Raw genomic sequence first — 16,117 nt, 5'->3', positions numbered from 1 at the left:
ATGAAGACATTAAATCAGGAGGCAGTCTCTCTATTGAATTTAAATAATGCCATTAAATACCCAAGGAGTATCCCCAAAAGAACAGGCTGCTTTTGCCAGACTATACAAAAGAACTAGTTTATAGAAGGTTGTTCTTAAAGCCGTGGTGATGTCGTCATAGCGCCCTCTGACCACTGCTCTGAAGTGGTATCATTTCCACTTTTAAACATGCATGTTGTTCACTCTTCGTAAGGATGCATTAAAGATATGTTGCTTGTCAAAATGTAGTTCAACTTTGAAGCAGACTTGGAAATGACGGTTTCCTCCCAACAGGCCCACAGCAAAATTTTGTTTTCCATTTTGTTATCGTTAACTACTGTGATTTCTTGTACTACTATGTTTTATAGACCAGCGAGCAAAACATCTAGGGGAATCACAGTTATGTTCTAGAGATGTTTGGCAGTTATCCATTGTGGATTTTTCTGGTTCTCATGGACTGTTTCACTGGCAGTCCTCAAATGTCATTCTTACGGTGGTTTTCCTAGCAAGTGCAAATTACCAAATTTATTTTGAGACCACATAATTGTGAACTAGACCTATTTTTAACCGAGAGGCAGGATGTCTTCCAATCGTCTTTAGATTACCAGTAGGTAATAAACTATGTGTTAGCGTGGTATGCAGTTAAGTTTATTTCAAAATGGTTTCAGAAGACTTGTATCTGATGCAACTCCAGACATTCAGAGCTTGAGCATCTGTTCCTTGCCTGTAATTTAGAGAAATTGATGGTATAACGTCTTTAACTTAGGTAAGCCACTGTTTATTTATATCGGACTGCAAAGAACACTTCCAGTTTGACTAAGTGCTGCAAAACCTAAAGTAGTAATATGTTTCCTTTTAATATAATTGATAGTCATATTTTATAGCTCAAATTAATTCTAGAAGGCAGATAGCTCTGTGTGCCTTTTAAAAAAGCAGTTTAGCAAGTATAAATTAGTTGGTAATTAGGCATGTGCTGATGCTACTCTTATGGTTATATATTAATGTGAGTGGCTCAACAGGATACATTTTAGGCTACTTGTCATGTTTTTAGCATGTTGCCTTTAATTTAGATGGAACAGGCTCTGGAAGATTTGCCCTTTTGCTGATTAACAGTTGGTATGCTGATGCATAAAAACACATTTTTTGTTATTAAGGGATTTTTAGTCACTGTTTTTCACTCTAAACAAACATTTGATTAAGAGCATGATGGTCACTTGATCTGATTTTTTTTTTTTTTGCGGTACACAGGCCTCTCACTGTTGTGGCCTCTCCCGCTACGGAGCACAGGCTCCGGACGCACAGGCTCAGCGGCCATGGCTCACGGGCCCAGCCGCTCCGCGGCATGTGGGATCTTCCTGCACCGGGGCACGAACCCGCGTCCCCTGCATCGGCAGGCGGACTCTCAACCACTGCGCCACCAGGGAAGCCCTTGATCTGATTTTTGAAAGTAGTTTCCCAGAGGTGTTAAGTGGGGCAGAAAATCCAAGAAAATTTTATAATAATGAATCCGTTTGGGTAAAATGGTATTAGCTATTAGGTTAAATGAATAATAAACTATCTACTTGGAAATAATTCTTTGCCACTTAGTTGAACAAAAATAATTGGCACAAAAAGGTAGCATGATAAAGTGATTTCAGTTCAACAAATTATGTTGATTTAGTAAATACTGCTTGATTGATTCTCACCCCTCTCTTTATTTATTTTTTTCTTCCTTTTTGCTCCAATCTGTTGAAGATTTCCTTTGTGAGGTTTCCTTTTGCATTCTTCCGACTGAGGTGTTTTGTGCTGATCACAGTATATTTTTTTAATGTATATTAACTCTTTTATTTCTCACAACCAATCCCATTACATATATGTAGTAGTATTATCGCCTGGGTTTTTTAACATCTTTATTGGAGTATAATTGCTTTACAATGGCATGTTAGTTTCTGCTGTATAACAAAGTGAATCAGCTATGCATATACATATATCCCCATATCCCCTCCCTCTTGCGCCTTGATCGCGGTATTACTTTTGGTGATTTTCATGTATTTTTGATTTGGCAGAGAAACAAAAAACAGAAACCTAACTAATGTTATAAATTTTTAAAGTTATAAATTTTAGCTTTAAAATATCAGAGCAAAAAAACAGTTTTAAATCTAACCCAGATTTTTTTAGATTTTAGATTAATTACCAGACCCGAAGTGGTCACCGGTGTTCTTTCGAACATCTCTGGTTGGCCTCTGTTCAGTTCTTCTCTCCTCAGATATAACCTATTCCTGTTGTTTTTGTCCTCAAAGTTACAATGGTACCCATTTGTAACTGTCCAGAAGTTGACACAGATCTGTAGAAGTTACTTAACTGTATACCAACACATTATTTTTCTGCGCTGCCTTTTTTTTCTGAGCTGGTAATAGTGACCAGGTCAGCCATTGCGACCTCCAGAGGGCCACTCTCCTAAGCTTTCCCACAGGATACATGACACATGACACAGCTTGGGCGCAGAGGTCTCTGATGTGACTTTCCCCTGGTTAACGCCTATATATGAAACTCAGGTAGGAGAGGAGGCGGAAGAAAGGGAGAAGATGAACAGTGTGGAAGTCTGAGAAGGAAGGGTGCAGGTTTCTGCTTCGGGGCACAGATTCGTGAGGCAGTGTTTAACCTACTGCGAAAAAAGTCAACAGTTGTGATTGGTTGGGTGCTTTTTTCATTTATGTGGAAAAAATGTCATTGTGGCGCCTTTAGACATGTTGACATTTGTGTGAAGGTGGGAAGCCTATTTGGTGAGGTTAGGTGACAGGAGGTCTCAAGTTCAAGTCTTGATTATTTCTGTTGACCACAAATAACGGAAGGTTTTTCATGATGCGTCAGGGCCCTTCCTTTCTTTCATGATATCCTAACCTGGACAGGATGCACTCGGTTGAACTGCTGTACTGGCCTTTACCTTGAAAACTAGATCTGACTGGAAAGCAAGGCAAGGATTTGGGGACACCTGACCCTTGACCACACAGCTTCCCCCTGCTGTTATCAGGTATATATTCCTGTCAGAGTTCATAGCTACCAAAAATGTTGATGTGCTCTTATGAAACTCCCTACTCAGATCACACTCATTCATGCATGGTTTTCTGATTTTACAAGCACACTGCACAAAGGGTATTCTAGAGGCATTTATCTGTCCCACGAAAGAGAATTTCATCCTCCAGTGATGTATACAAAGCCAGTTAAAGTATCCTTGTATGCTCGTGTAGACCTTCGAGAAAGGTAAAGTAAATTTGCCTCAAGAGCCTGGCAAATACTTCAAATCCTGCAGAGAAATATAATGGAATTGTTCTCAAAGTGATTGTGACTTATAAACATGGTAGAGTAACCAGGGAGTTTATATACTGAGTTATTATATGGTTAAGTTTTCATATTAAAAAATGAGGGTGATGATAATGAAAAGAAACATTCTATAAATATTTTCTGAATGTCAATTACAATGCCGACTTCTGTTCGAGATACTAGAATCCAAAGGTGGGGCAAACATCTCTGTTCATCAAAGTTTATATTAATTCTAACTGCTTTTGAAGGCCCTGATTTAAGTACGAAGGTACAGAAGTCTCACGCTTCTTTCCTTTGCAGATATTATCATCTCAGTGACTCAAGTAAGCCATGGCATTTTCTTTCTTCCTTTTTAAAAAAAATTTATTTATTTTTATTTTTGGCTGTGTTGGGTCTTTGTTGCTGTGCACAGGCTTTTCTCTAGTTGCGGCGAGCGGGGGCTACTGTTCGTTGCGGTGCGCGGGCTTCTCATTGGGTGGCTTCTCTTGTTGCGGAGCATGGGCTGTAGGTGCGCGGGCTTCAGTAGTAGTGGCACGTGGGCTCAGTAGTTGTGGCTCGTGGGCTCTAGAGCGCAGTCTCAGTAGCTGTGGCGCACGGGCTTAGTTGCTCCGCGGCATGTGGGATCTTCCCCGACGAGGGCTTGAACCTGTGTCCCCTGCATTTTCTATCACTCCGTTCTTTTATATGTTCTAGCTAGTTCCATAACTCCACAATCTTGTATGGAAGAGAAATAATCAGGAGGCAAGAAGAGTAATTTAAATCATCTCACATTAAAATTCATGCTAAGTTTCATAAATACACAAAATGCTTCTTTTACATTCCTATGGCTTTCTTTAATCTCTCTACTCTTTAATTATTAACAATGTATACTTTTTCACAACTGAAAAAGAAAAGGCAACAAAAGCGATTCTATATAATTAAGACCTGTAACAAACAGACTTTAGAAGATAATATAGTTGAGCTCCCACATTTTGCAAATGTGGAACATGCAATCCCGGAGGGATCCAAGATCATTACAGCAAATGATGGAGGGTCTGGTGACCCTATTCCCAGTCCAGATTATATTTCTTATCAGTGAACATCCTGAGTGAACTCAAATAGATCTCTCCAGTACTGATACCAATCTTTGATTTATAATAATAACAGAGGACATGGCTTTAGGAAAGAAAATAGTGCATTCTTGTTTTAAGAAAGTTTTTTGTTGCCATTGTTTGTATCTATCTAGATGCTTTGTTTTACGATCTGCCTAGTTCCTTGGCACTGAACAGAACTATCAAGAATGTTTTCATTCAGTGTTAAGAATTTTTTGAAACATTTTACCATAGATTACATTAAAATGAAAACTAACATCACTTCACAGACTAACTTTAATTTTAACATAACTAGTTTCAAACTTAACAAATCACAGACTTCCCTGGTGGTCCAGTGGTTGAGACTCTGTGCTTCCACTGAAGGTGGCATGGGTTCGATCCCTGGTTGGGGAACTAAGATCCTGCACTCTGTGGGGTGCGGCCAAAAAAAAAAATCACTATATATATATATAGTGCTTTTAGCTGTGCCAGGCACCATCCATAGCTTTTTATGATCTGCTAATTTACTCCTATGAATTAGATCAAATTATTAATATTTTCATTTTATAAGTGGGAGGCTTGAGCATTCATCTCTGGAACTTCTTAGAATTTAAAAATCTTGTCCAAGATCACATAGCTAAGCCATGACAGTCTCAGAATTTGAATCTTTGTGTGAGGCATATGCCCGCAGACTTTACCAGTGTTTAATTATAACAACTCCCCAAATCGAGAATTCCAAAAAGTTCATTTGCTATTTAGTTTTTTAGAGGTTGGATACATTTTCACACTGAAACAATGTTATCGAGTTCCCTTAATCCGTAGAGTAGGCTAAATAACATCATTTGGCCATATCACATTTTAAAACATTTTGTCTCAGGGACCAAAGCATTTATGCCCTTGTTTTTATGAGACGATTCACTGTCCCTTGAGGAAAGAGAGTGGCGAAACTGGAACTGTTGTTTGGCTGAAGGATTCTTGTGCTGGTCTCAGTCGTGTCACCACAACCCTAACCTACCCATCCCCCATCCCCAGGAACCTGGTTTGTGAAGAGGGCCCCGTGCCCATTCCTGTGCTTCTTACTAAGGGCCACTCACCACGAGTACCTTGGTCCTGTTTCCCAGTCATCACAGACGAATCCCTACACCAGTGCACATCTCCTAGTTTAAGTGTTTACTTGACTTCTTTAACTACAGGTAAACTGAAACAGGTACCTTGTCTCTTAGGTGGGTTAGCTCAGACCAACCTGCAATGAACGTCCAACCTAACTGAGGAGCCTCCAATGGAATATCAGTCGATGACCCCAAGTTACATCTTGCATATGATTCTAAGGGTAGAACCACTCGCCCTTCTAGAGTGGCGGTTATGGACCAAATTCATTTTTGATCATCAGAGGGGAGATCTGGATTCTGGGAGACGGTGTTCAGTGCACAGACTGCAGTTAATATGCTCCAATAATAGTTTGTCCTTTGCTGGGGCTTCTCAGAGCACATCAGTTAGCTTTACGTGGGTTATTCTGGAATGTCCTTTGGAATTTCACAGCTTTACAGAGGTATCTTTAACAGGAATATGTTCATTTGAATAGAGCTCAGAGTACATGCAACCTGTTTCTTCCAGTTGTGTGGACTATTTTAACACGTTTAGTACATTTCAGCTTTCTTGTACTATATATGGCATTTTCCATAAGCAATTTGACTATCAGAAATCATTTCACGAGTAGCAGACATTGCTGTTACAGGAGAGAAGGTAGAAGGATGGAAAAGTTGGCATAAAGATCGTGTATTTTCTGCATGATTGGGAGCTATCGTGTGGCTTCATATTCTTAAAACTATTTTTCTCCTCTTCCTCAAAAAAAACGTGTTAATCCTTCGCCGTAATTATCCCATTGTTGATTAATTTATAGGTTGTCAAATGAATTCATAAACCAACGTGCAGTGCAGTGATTTAAGTGAACACTGTCATACATTTTCATTCCTCTGTGTTTTGGGGTGTATTGGGAAGTTGGTTTTGTAAACTGATTGTATATCTCTTGCATAATCAGAATTCTGTAACTGAAATAACTAGACTTTAGGGTAAAAGCTTTTCTCCGTGCTGCTGCTAAGGCTCCTCCTGGGTGCATAGAACTGTGAATCAGGCTTACAAATAGAGTCTTCTCAGCCCTCTGATGATGAATATAATTCAACCCCATCCATGTTGATGGAGAAAGACCCTACTATGTACAAGCCATGCTGCAAGAGGTTCAATAAATATTTGTAAAGTAGTAAATAACTGCAGTTCAATAGAACAACCGAACACGCTACACAACACACATGACAATAAGTTTGAAGGGTAGAAATTGGAAACCACTGAGCTTTTCAGCTGATCACAATCAAATCAGAACACGTCAAAACAGCTGGTGTTCTGTGACTCAGAATCAATCAACCGGGTTTGAAGTACCTCATACCTCTTTATTTCTCTTTACGGTTTCACAGGAGAGATTTAAGCCAGCATATGTCCTTTCCATTTGGTTAAATCCCTGCTTTGAGCTGCTTGGCTTTCATATTCTAATACCAACGAATGAAACTGACTATAATAGAAAAGAAAAATAACCGCCAACATTAAAATGATTTTTTAACCGATGTGTTGCCCCATTTGTTTTACATCATATGCTCAAAATTAGGATGCGCTAGAAGAGCCACCAAATTTTAAGGTTGTGTTATGGAATCAGGATAATTCTGCGTCAGCAGTATTTATGTCATTTATGAATATGGCAACAGTTTGTGCAATTTTATATCTATGTTTATGATTCCTATTTTAATGATGATACAAATAATGATATATTGGGAAGATCAAGAGTAAGTTGGTAAATGAAAGGATATTAAAAGTTACTGTGTGTTTCGGTTTCTGACACCAGCTCTTCTCTTTGTTCTGATAGGTACCTATTACACCATTCTTTGGCGAAGGTTATTCAGCAGTTGTGACCTCTCCCAACTGAACACTCTACAAATTATTATCTCTGGACTCCCAGCTGGCACCCTGCCGGAGGCAAGAGCTGCTAAGCCAACTGGAACTGTGCCTTTTCTCTTGTCAAGGTTTTTTTCTTACACAGGAAAAAGAAAGAAAAAAAAAAGATGAAGTTGGGAAAAGTGGAGTTCTGCCATTTTCTGCAGCTAATAGCTCTTTTCCTGTGTTTTTCTGGGATGAGTCAAGTAGAACTCTCAAGGTCCAGATCAAAGCCCTATTTCCAACCAGGGAGGTCCCGGACCAAGCGCAGCTGGGTGTGGAATCAGTTCTTTGTGCTGGAGGAGTACATGGGTTCAGACCCTCTCTATGTAGGAAAGGTAGGGCGTTTGGCCTTTCGAAGTCACAAATGATTGTTGTGAATGTCTATGGTTGAATGGAGAACTGCTAATTTTTGCTTTGGGGATGGAAAACACGAACTATCGCGAGGTTTTTGGCATTCGTAGCCACACTGAAGCTGTGATCCAGGTGTTATTCGTCCCGTGTAGCCACAATTTAGGGAGTGATGCTTTATTCCTAGGAACAGGTGAGGATCCTACAGATGCCTAGTTTACCATGATTGTGGTGTGTTAGTAAAGCTGTCATTTCCAAGATTAGAGCAAGAATGTTCACTAATAAGTGAAGAGTAGTGGGTTCTTGCTTGCTTTTTGAGCTTCTTTCTGGGGGTTACTAGTTGAATAATGCTCATACTAACTTTATGCTTATATATCCTTTTCTGATACTTGCAGTTAAAAATTGCGAAGTGTTAATTATTGTGCCTATTGCTTCTAAATCACGAGCCGTTCATAGCTACATTTCTTAGTGGTAGTCTTGTTTTAATGGATTTTAAAAATTACATTTTGGTTAAAAAGGAACATGAACAGAAGTCCATGAGAAGTGATATTAGACCAACAGTGGGCAGTTTGGGGTGTATTTATTTGGCGGCCAAATGGTAGCCAGATGGAGATTTTTTTTTTTTTTTTTTCCACAGCTTCTTTCTGGTTGTGTATCTGGGCAGGGGTTTCCTTTTGGACTGAAGGGTGCTTCAGGGGGCGTGGCCTTTCCCTGACCATCCTGGTACTGTGTTCCCACTTTCTAGTCTGTTGCAGGTTTGATTATCTTCATGTCTGTAAAGATTTCCTGAGCTTTTTCAACTTGGTGCTGAGCACTGGTGGAGGGTTTCTCAGTGGACTGTGTTGGCGAGACATCTATACATCTGCATTTATGCTTTTCACTGTCAGTTTTATGCATCTATTCCTGATAAAGTGAAGCACAGCAAACTGAGGAATTTTTCCCTGAGTATATTTTCAACTGAATGATTGAGGAAGAATCTTTGCAATTTATTCCATGGGTCATTGTTTCATTTGAATAGACCTTAGGTAAGGGTGAAAAATCTATTTTTCTTGATAGGTATCTACATAAGTCAAGGTAATCTTTATCATATATATTCTTGTTTTCCTTTAAAAGCCTCTATATTGTACAAATACTGATACTATATTGTAAACAAAAGGATTTGAATACATTAAAGTTTTTCTGGGGATGTGGATTAGGAATTCTTTTAGCCTGGTCATAGCATTTTTGTGCCCTAAGAAAAGATGTACACAATTGTTTTTTTGGTGCATGTATATATTTCTTTTCATAACCATTCCACTGGTATCAATAGCACCATCATTTATACTTTACATGTATTAAATCTCTCCATCTCTCTTGTTTTCTTGCAAATCAGGTGAAAGCAATAACCTATGCAATGTTAGTGACTAAGAATCTCCCTCAGAATTTCATTCATTTTTAATGAAAATTTGAGAAATTCTTCAAACTTTTTTCAGTGGACAAGTCTATAAGAATTCAACTACTTCATAAAGGATCTGTAGTTAGTAGGTGAAATCACGCTTTTGCACAAGTGTCAAAATTTCTAAACACGACTAAAATACTTCCATTAATTTGGTTTTAAATGGAGTTGCTTGGGTGAGGTTGACATTTTGAAATCAGTGTAATTTAAAATTTTTAAAAACCCTTATTTTAAATTTTGTACCCTTCACCATAACAATTTAAAATGCTTATATCGAAATAATCCCTGTAGGTCAGTTTAAAGTTACGAATGCACGTCTGTAGGTTACTTAAATTCCAAATGCATGTGAAGGTACTGGGCTATGTGCTGTTGTTATTTTTCTAAGAGAAGTTGTGTGGTTCCTTGATTAGGTAGCACATATTCTGTGCCTCCTTTTCAATTAATCAGAGACAATCGTTGAGCAGATTTTATGTGGCAGGAAACAAGTTTGTGCTTATCTCTTGAATGCTGTGTACGAGGAATTCAATACTGCCCTTCACAGTAAAATGTTCAGGATGGAAATAGGTTTTAAAAAACTCTTGCAAAAAAAAAAAAAGGCTTCCCTGGTGGCGCAGTGGTTGAGAGTTCGCCTAATGATGCAGGGGACGCGGGTTCGTGTCCCGGTCCGGGAAGATCCCACGTGCCGCGGAGCGGCTGGGCCCCTGAGCCATGGCCGCTGCGCCTGCGCGTCCGGAGCCTGTGCTCCGCAACGAGAGAGGTCACAGCAGTGAGAGGCCCGTGTATCGCAAAAAAACAAACAAACAAACAGAAAACCAAACTCTTAATGGATTAAAGTATAGAAAAGGGGCAATAAAATAATTTGAGATGGAAACAATTTATAGAGGAGACAAATGAAAGGCTTTAAAAGGAGCAATTTACATTAGCTTGAGAAAAGGTGGCTGAGAACGTGAAGAGTTCAGGTTGTTTGAGATGATGCGTCTTTTTTAGGTTGGTGGTCGGAATAGGCAGAGTTATAGGAATAGTTTTGACTTCAGTACAGTTTTGATCACTTGGGTATGTACAATAGGTATATCTTCCTTTTTTCACCTTGAGGGAGGTAATGGCTATGGCCAGAAAGTTTTACAGGACTGAGAGAACAGAAAATTCTAGATGAAGAGTGGAAGAAGAGATAAGCAGATAAGCAAGGGAAGAAAAGAAGGACCCTAATCATTACTGTAACCTATGCATATTTTTTTTTTTTTTTTTTTTTTTTTCTCTTTTGTGGTACGCGGGCCTCACTGTTGTGGCCTCTCCCGTTGCGGAGCACAGGCTCCGGACGCGCAGGCTCAGCGGCCATGGCTCACGGGCCCAGCCGCTCCGCGGCATGTGGGATCTTCCCGGACCGGGGCACGAACCCGCGTCCCCTGCATCGGCAGGCGGATTCTCAACCACTGCGCCACCAGGGAAGCCCCGACCTATGCATATTTAACCTATGCTGTTTAGATGGCTAAACTGAGTCTTCCTGACAAAACACAGCTATTTGGGTAATTTAGAAAATCTAAATGATGACCTTGGTAAACTTGATGGCTTTATTTAATCACATAATGGATACATACAGTGTGCGTCAAATTGACCTCAGTTTTACTGCTGACCCAGGCATTTCCCACTAGTTGTATGCTTTTGGTTAAGTTGCCTAATATTACTAAGCTGTAGCTTCCTCATCTTTAAAATGGGAATAATGATGTCCGTAATTCGTTTTTTTACTCAGAAGGAATGAGATAACAATATTTGAGCATACGTTAATCTAGACATCATGATATTTATTTCCCCACCTTTTAATTATAAATTAACTGGGTTGTGAATAATCTATTGTGTTGTGTCCAGTCTTATATTTGTGATCCTTCAGATGAAAGTAGACATTGTTTTAAACTTAATGCAGTTTATTAGAGGAGCGTCCTGTGTTGGATGTGAATGGAAATACAGCTTGTCTTTATATTTGTATAGGGTAAGACTATGGCAAAAATATGGTTAGTGGGTAAATGATTCAGTCCTTAAACACAAGGACTTAAATGTCAGAGAAATCACGTCTAAACGTTTTTTTTTTTTTTTAGCCTTCAAATTTGGAGACCATATTAATGGCTGATGCCCAAAAAGATCAGTTGAATTATTCTACACTTAAATAAAATTTGGTGTTTTAGACATTGAGGATAGAGAGGTCACAAGGTGGCTTATGACCTTATTATTTTAGCCAGTTTACTGAGTTTGTTTAACGTGATAACTCAAGACCAGAGTAGAACAGTCTGTTGGAAAGGGCCAGGAGTGCTTCTAGAACCCTCACCAAGAGGCCTCCAGGGCACAGACTTCTGGTCTAGGTTAGGATCTGAGCTTTATCGTTAGCGTCTCATCGTTTTCTGGTGATACGAGTTGATAAACTGCTGAGTCTAAATGTGTTGACATAAGGAAGGTGTCATTAGTCATTACTCTGACGGAGCTCTTTTTTTTTTTTTTAATTGAGGCATAATTGACATTATTTTCAGGTGTACAACATAATGATTTGATGTTTGTTTACATTGAGAAATGACCACAATAAGTCTTAATTTACATCTGTCACTACATAGTTACAAATTTTTTTCTTGTGTTAAGAACTGTTGAGATCCACTCTCCTAGCAACTTTCTCGAACGTGCAGTATGATATATTTAACTAGAGTCATCGTGCTGTATGGAGCTCTGTTTTAAAGAATAATAGTGCACCTTTCCTTAAAAGTGTTTCTGAATTGCTGCCGTACCCGTTTTCTTGTCCCTTTACAGGGGCAGTGAAGTGGAGAGGCCATCCTTTTCTCCCTGTGACTTTGTATCACCCTGACCTGGCTCTCGAAGTGAATAGGAAATAGCAGTTTTCAGCAGTTTTGCATCACGCTGTACTTTTGTAGTCCAGTCTTTTCCTCACCTTGGCATTTCTCACTTAACGTCCCCTAACCGTCTGACAAAAAATTTTGTCTGCGAAACCACCCAGCCTCAGTTCTAGGTATTAAGTGTTTTTCATTTCTGCTCCCCGTAACGGGCTGCCAGCCGTTTGCTGTGCTCCAGGCCATCACTCACTGAAATGTGTGTTTCGTTCCTCTTCCACAGTCTGCTTCTCTAGCTGTTAACATCACTCTTGCCTTTTCTGCTACTCTCCTCTCTCCCCTCCTCATTCAGGGAGAATTTATGCCTATTGCCCTATAGTCGAAATCAAAGACGGAGGAGCGCAGTATAGGGTTCCCTCTGCTCTCAATTTCACCTGGCTTGAAAGTGTTGGTGAGTGTCTTTGATGCATTAATTACACCTCAGCCATATCTCTCCCCGAGAGATTCTCTGTCTCCTGATCACCAAAGCTCTGTTCACTGTTCCAGAAAAGAAATTTTCATCTTGAAAAGAGGTTGCATTAAAAGGATTGGGTTACAAATGAGATTCCTTAACAGGGCTAATTCATATTACATACACAAAAAGAAAATAATCCCAAATATTAAGTACTTAGGGAAGAGCATTTATATCATGTTAAAATTTACATTTTATAGATTTCAGAGGGAAAAAAAAAAAAACAGCAAAAGCATCCTCTTTAAATATGTAGATTACCTGAAATCGGTTCCAGTCTTAGAGGAAAGCAAATAGTTTGTTTTCCTTGTGTATGCATAGGAAACCCATTTTCATAACATTTTTATAACCAGAGTGAATTGTGAAGACCCTTGTTTTTATCTTCTTGTTACTTTGCTGGTAGAAATGTGGAACTCCTGGTGGCTTCAAAAGGAATTTGTATATGGATAAGCTCTGTGGGATGCAAATAAGTTCAGACTCTTAGAAATATTTTTTTGGCAGCTAATTTTAGCTCTTATAAAACTCCGGTATAACTATAAAGTAGTAAATGCATTTTCTCCACATAAAATCAACAACCCTAAGTCTTTGTATGTTCTTTCAAAACCATAATGAAAATAAAATATATCAGGCTTTGCCACTAAAATGCAGACACCGGGCTTCCCTGGTGGCGCAGTGGTTGGGAATCTGCCTGCCGATGCAGGGGACACGGGTTCGTGCCCCAGTCCGGGAAGATCCCACATGCCGCGGAGCGGCTGGGCCCGTGAGCCGTGGCCGCTGAGCCTGCGCGTCTGGAGCCTGTGCTTCGCAACGGGAGAGGCCACAGCAGTGAGATGCCCGCGTATCGCCAAAAAAAATAAAAATAAAATAAAATGCAGACACCTACCATTAATTCAGTTTAATATTGCTTATTTTCTCTTCAAAGTTATCTTAGGTTAGAAATGAAGGTTGTAGTTAGCTACCAAGTACTTTACATGTGCTACTACACAACTAAAAGTTGGAGGATAGGGACTTATGGTTATAAACCCAATTACAGTCAAACTACATAGCCTCGATTGGCTCTATTTTCTGATTGTTTGTCTGTGTTGACCAAAATCATTTAAAAACGCTGTCTTCTTTAATGTGTGTATTTATACACACTTGTTACCCATTTGGTGATGGTAGAAGCAAAAATCATAAAAGAAAAATTAAATTCAGTCTATACCCGTTGTGTTTATGTTGAGTTTTTAAGTGCAAAGACAAGATACCAACTAAAAGGATGATATGGGGGGCCTTTCTGTAGTAAGCGCACTATAATTGTTTGGTCAGCTTTCTATGCTGTGCTCATTGATACGGAGTCACAGAATCTGCATCTATCCCTGTAAGTCACCAAGATAAATGACAGAATTAGAGAAGGAGCAGGACAGTCACTGAGCCTTCGCTGGTTTAAGCATACATAGTTGAGTACTAGAGTGGGAGAAATTTCATCCTAGTCATTTTGTCTGATTTATATTGATTATCTGTCATAGTGATTGTGATCACTGGAGAGAAACAGTAGTTTGTAGAAATATGCTTAAAATCTTTTTTTTTTTTTTTTTTGCGGTACGCGCGCCTCTCATTGTTGTGGCCTCTCCCGTTGCGGAACACGCAGGCTCAGCGGCCACGGCTCACGGGCCCAGCCGCTCCGCGGCACGTGGGATCTTCCCAGACCGGGGCACGAACCCGCGTCCCCTGCATCGGCAGGCGGACTCTCAACCACTGCTGCCATCAGGGAAGCCCGTTAAAATCTTTTGCATGCTGTGCAGCCTGTCATGTGTTTTCTTTCTTCCCCTTCCTTCTCTTCTTCTTCAAATCCTTACTAAATACCTACTCTGTGTTGGGGACCTGTGCTAGATAAAAGAGTTTAAAAAAATAAACTCTCCTTTTTCATAACATTCAGTCTGGTTGATAAGCCCAGCAGGTAACCAGATGGCAATGTAGAACAGTCAGTCCTGCAGCTGATCTACAGCTGTGGAGGTGGGTAAACCAGAGGCACTAATTCATGGATCTGTGAACAAACGCTTGCGTGAGGATACCTGGAAAACCTCCGTGATTTCATGATCCTTTTATTCAGTTTCCTTATCAGAGCCAAAAAGAAAAAGGGGGGGATTATCTTCTTAGAAAGTAGGACAGGGGACTTCCCTGGCGGTCCAGTGTTTTAAGACTCCGCCCTGCCACTTGCAGGGGTGACTGGGATCCCGCATGCTGTGCAGCGTTGCTAAAAAAACAAAACAAAACAAACTAACAAAAAAACCCCCCAAACCCCCAGTAGGACAGGGTCTTCTAAAACTATATTGGGTGCTTTATATAGTGGAAAGCTTTATATAGTGGAAAGATCAGTAAGCAGAAACCCTGGGTTTTACTGGCAAGTTCCTCGTTATTTTGAGCAATGCTCTAAAACGCAATAAATTACAATCTTCTCACCTGTAAAATAGAGATCACATAGGTAAAATTTTAAAACTATTTTGAAATCATTTCAGACTTACATATAGGTTGAGACGTATCATGCCAGGGCCCAGCTTCTCCGAATGCTAGTATCGTACATGACTGTACCTATCGTTTAAACTAGGAAGTTAACATTGGTATAGTACTCTTTACTCATCAACAGGTTGTACTCAGAATTTTCCAGTTGTTACAGTAAAGTGGCTTTTCTGGCAGAAGCCAATCCAGTATGACTGACGTCTTGCATTTGTCTTGTCTCCTCAAGTCATCTCTTGTCCTTCTTGACTAGTAATTTGGTAGAGTCTCTCACAATCTGGGTTCATTTCATACTTCTTTCTATTGTAGACGTGTCAGGTGATGTGTCAATAGTTTGGGCCAGAATTCCACAGAAGTGGTGGTATACCTTCCTCACTGCATCTTGTCAGGAGGCACAGGATGTTGCTAGGACTCATTCATACTGATGTTGACTTTGATCACTTGGTCAAGGGGGTATCTGCTATGTTCTTCTGCTGAAAAAACATCTAAAAGTTTCGAAGTCCTGAAGGGAGGTATAAAATTGTCTAAGCTGTTGTTATAGATTCGGATAAATATTACCACTGGTTTGAGGGATGTGTATTGAATGATTCATTAAGGTCCACTGTCCATTTTTAGGATGAGGTTGTGGGTTTGTCTGAAACGTGGATGGAATATAAATCTAAAATGCTGTCAGGTAATATCCATGCTTTTATGTGGTAATTGATCTTGTTTCTCAAAAGCACATCAATTTAGGATGTCTCAGAGAAATTGATTTTTTTTTTCTTCTGAACCATGCAAGACTACTCTCTGTAGTCTAGGATTCCAAGAAGATGTCTACTGATATATACTTAAATAAGCGCTTTCTCCCCCATTGCTTACAAAATATAAAGAACTGTTTTATACTGTACAGTGTGCCACAAATATTTAACCCTCATAATTATAAATAAAACATTGCTTTGGAAAATAATAGGTACAGTCGGCTAAGGTGAAAGAAGTAGCTCAAGAGAATGCAGTCGAATGTCTTACATGTTAATATATTCATAAGAGAGTTGAAGTCTAAATAATGAATAGTATTCTATTTAATGTTTGAAAGATTCAGTAATGAGAATTTATCTTAATGATTCTTGGTAGAGCCTCTAACATTTCTGATTCACAGTTA

At 39.5% G+C, this 16,117-nt stretch overlaps 1 protein-coding gene across 1 annotated transcript in view; it reads left to right on the top strand.

Moving 5' to 3' along the window:
* Positions 1 to 16,117, top strand: part of CDH7 (cadherin 7) — a 124,009-nt gene that overhangs the window by 4,942 nt on the left and 102,950 nt on the right. The window contains exon 2 of the mRNA XM_059039334.2: positions 7,300 to 7,705. Within this exon, the coding sequence (XP_058895317.1) occupies positions 7,496 to 7,705 (210 nt within the window). The 5' untranslated portion in view covers positions 7,300 to 7,495. The remainder of the gene's footprint in view (positions 1 to 7,299; positions 7,706 to 16,117) is intronic.

This window comes from Kogia breviceps, chromosome 15 (genome assembly GCF_026419965.1).
Source record: "Kogia breviceps isolate mKogBre1 chromosome 15, mKogBre1 haplotype 1, whole genome shotgun sequence".
NCBI lineage: Eukaryota > Metazoa > Chordata > Mammalia > Artiodactyla > Physeteridae > Kogia > Kogia breviceps.
Note: the sequence above shows the minus strand (reverse complement) of the source record. Positions and strands in the feature narration are given on the sequence as shown.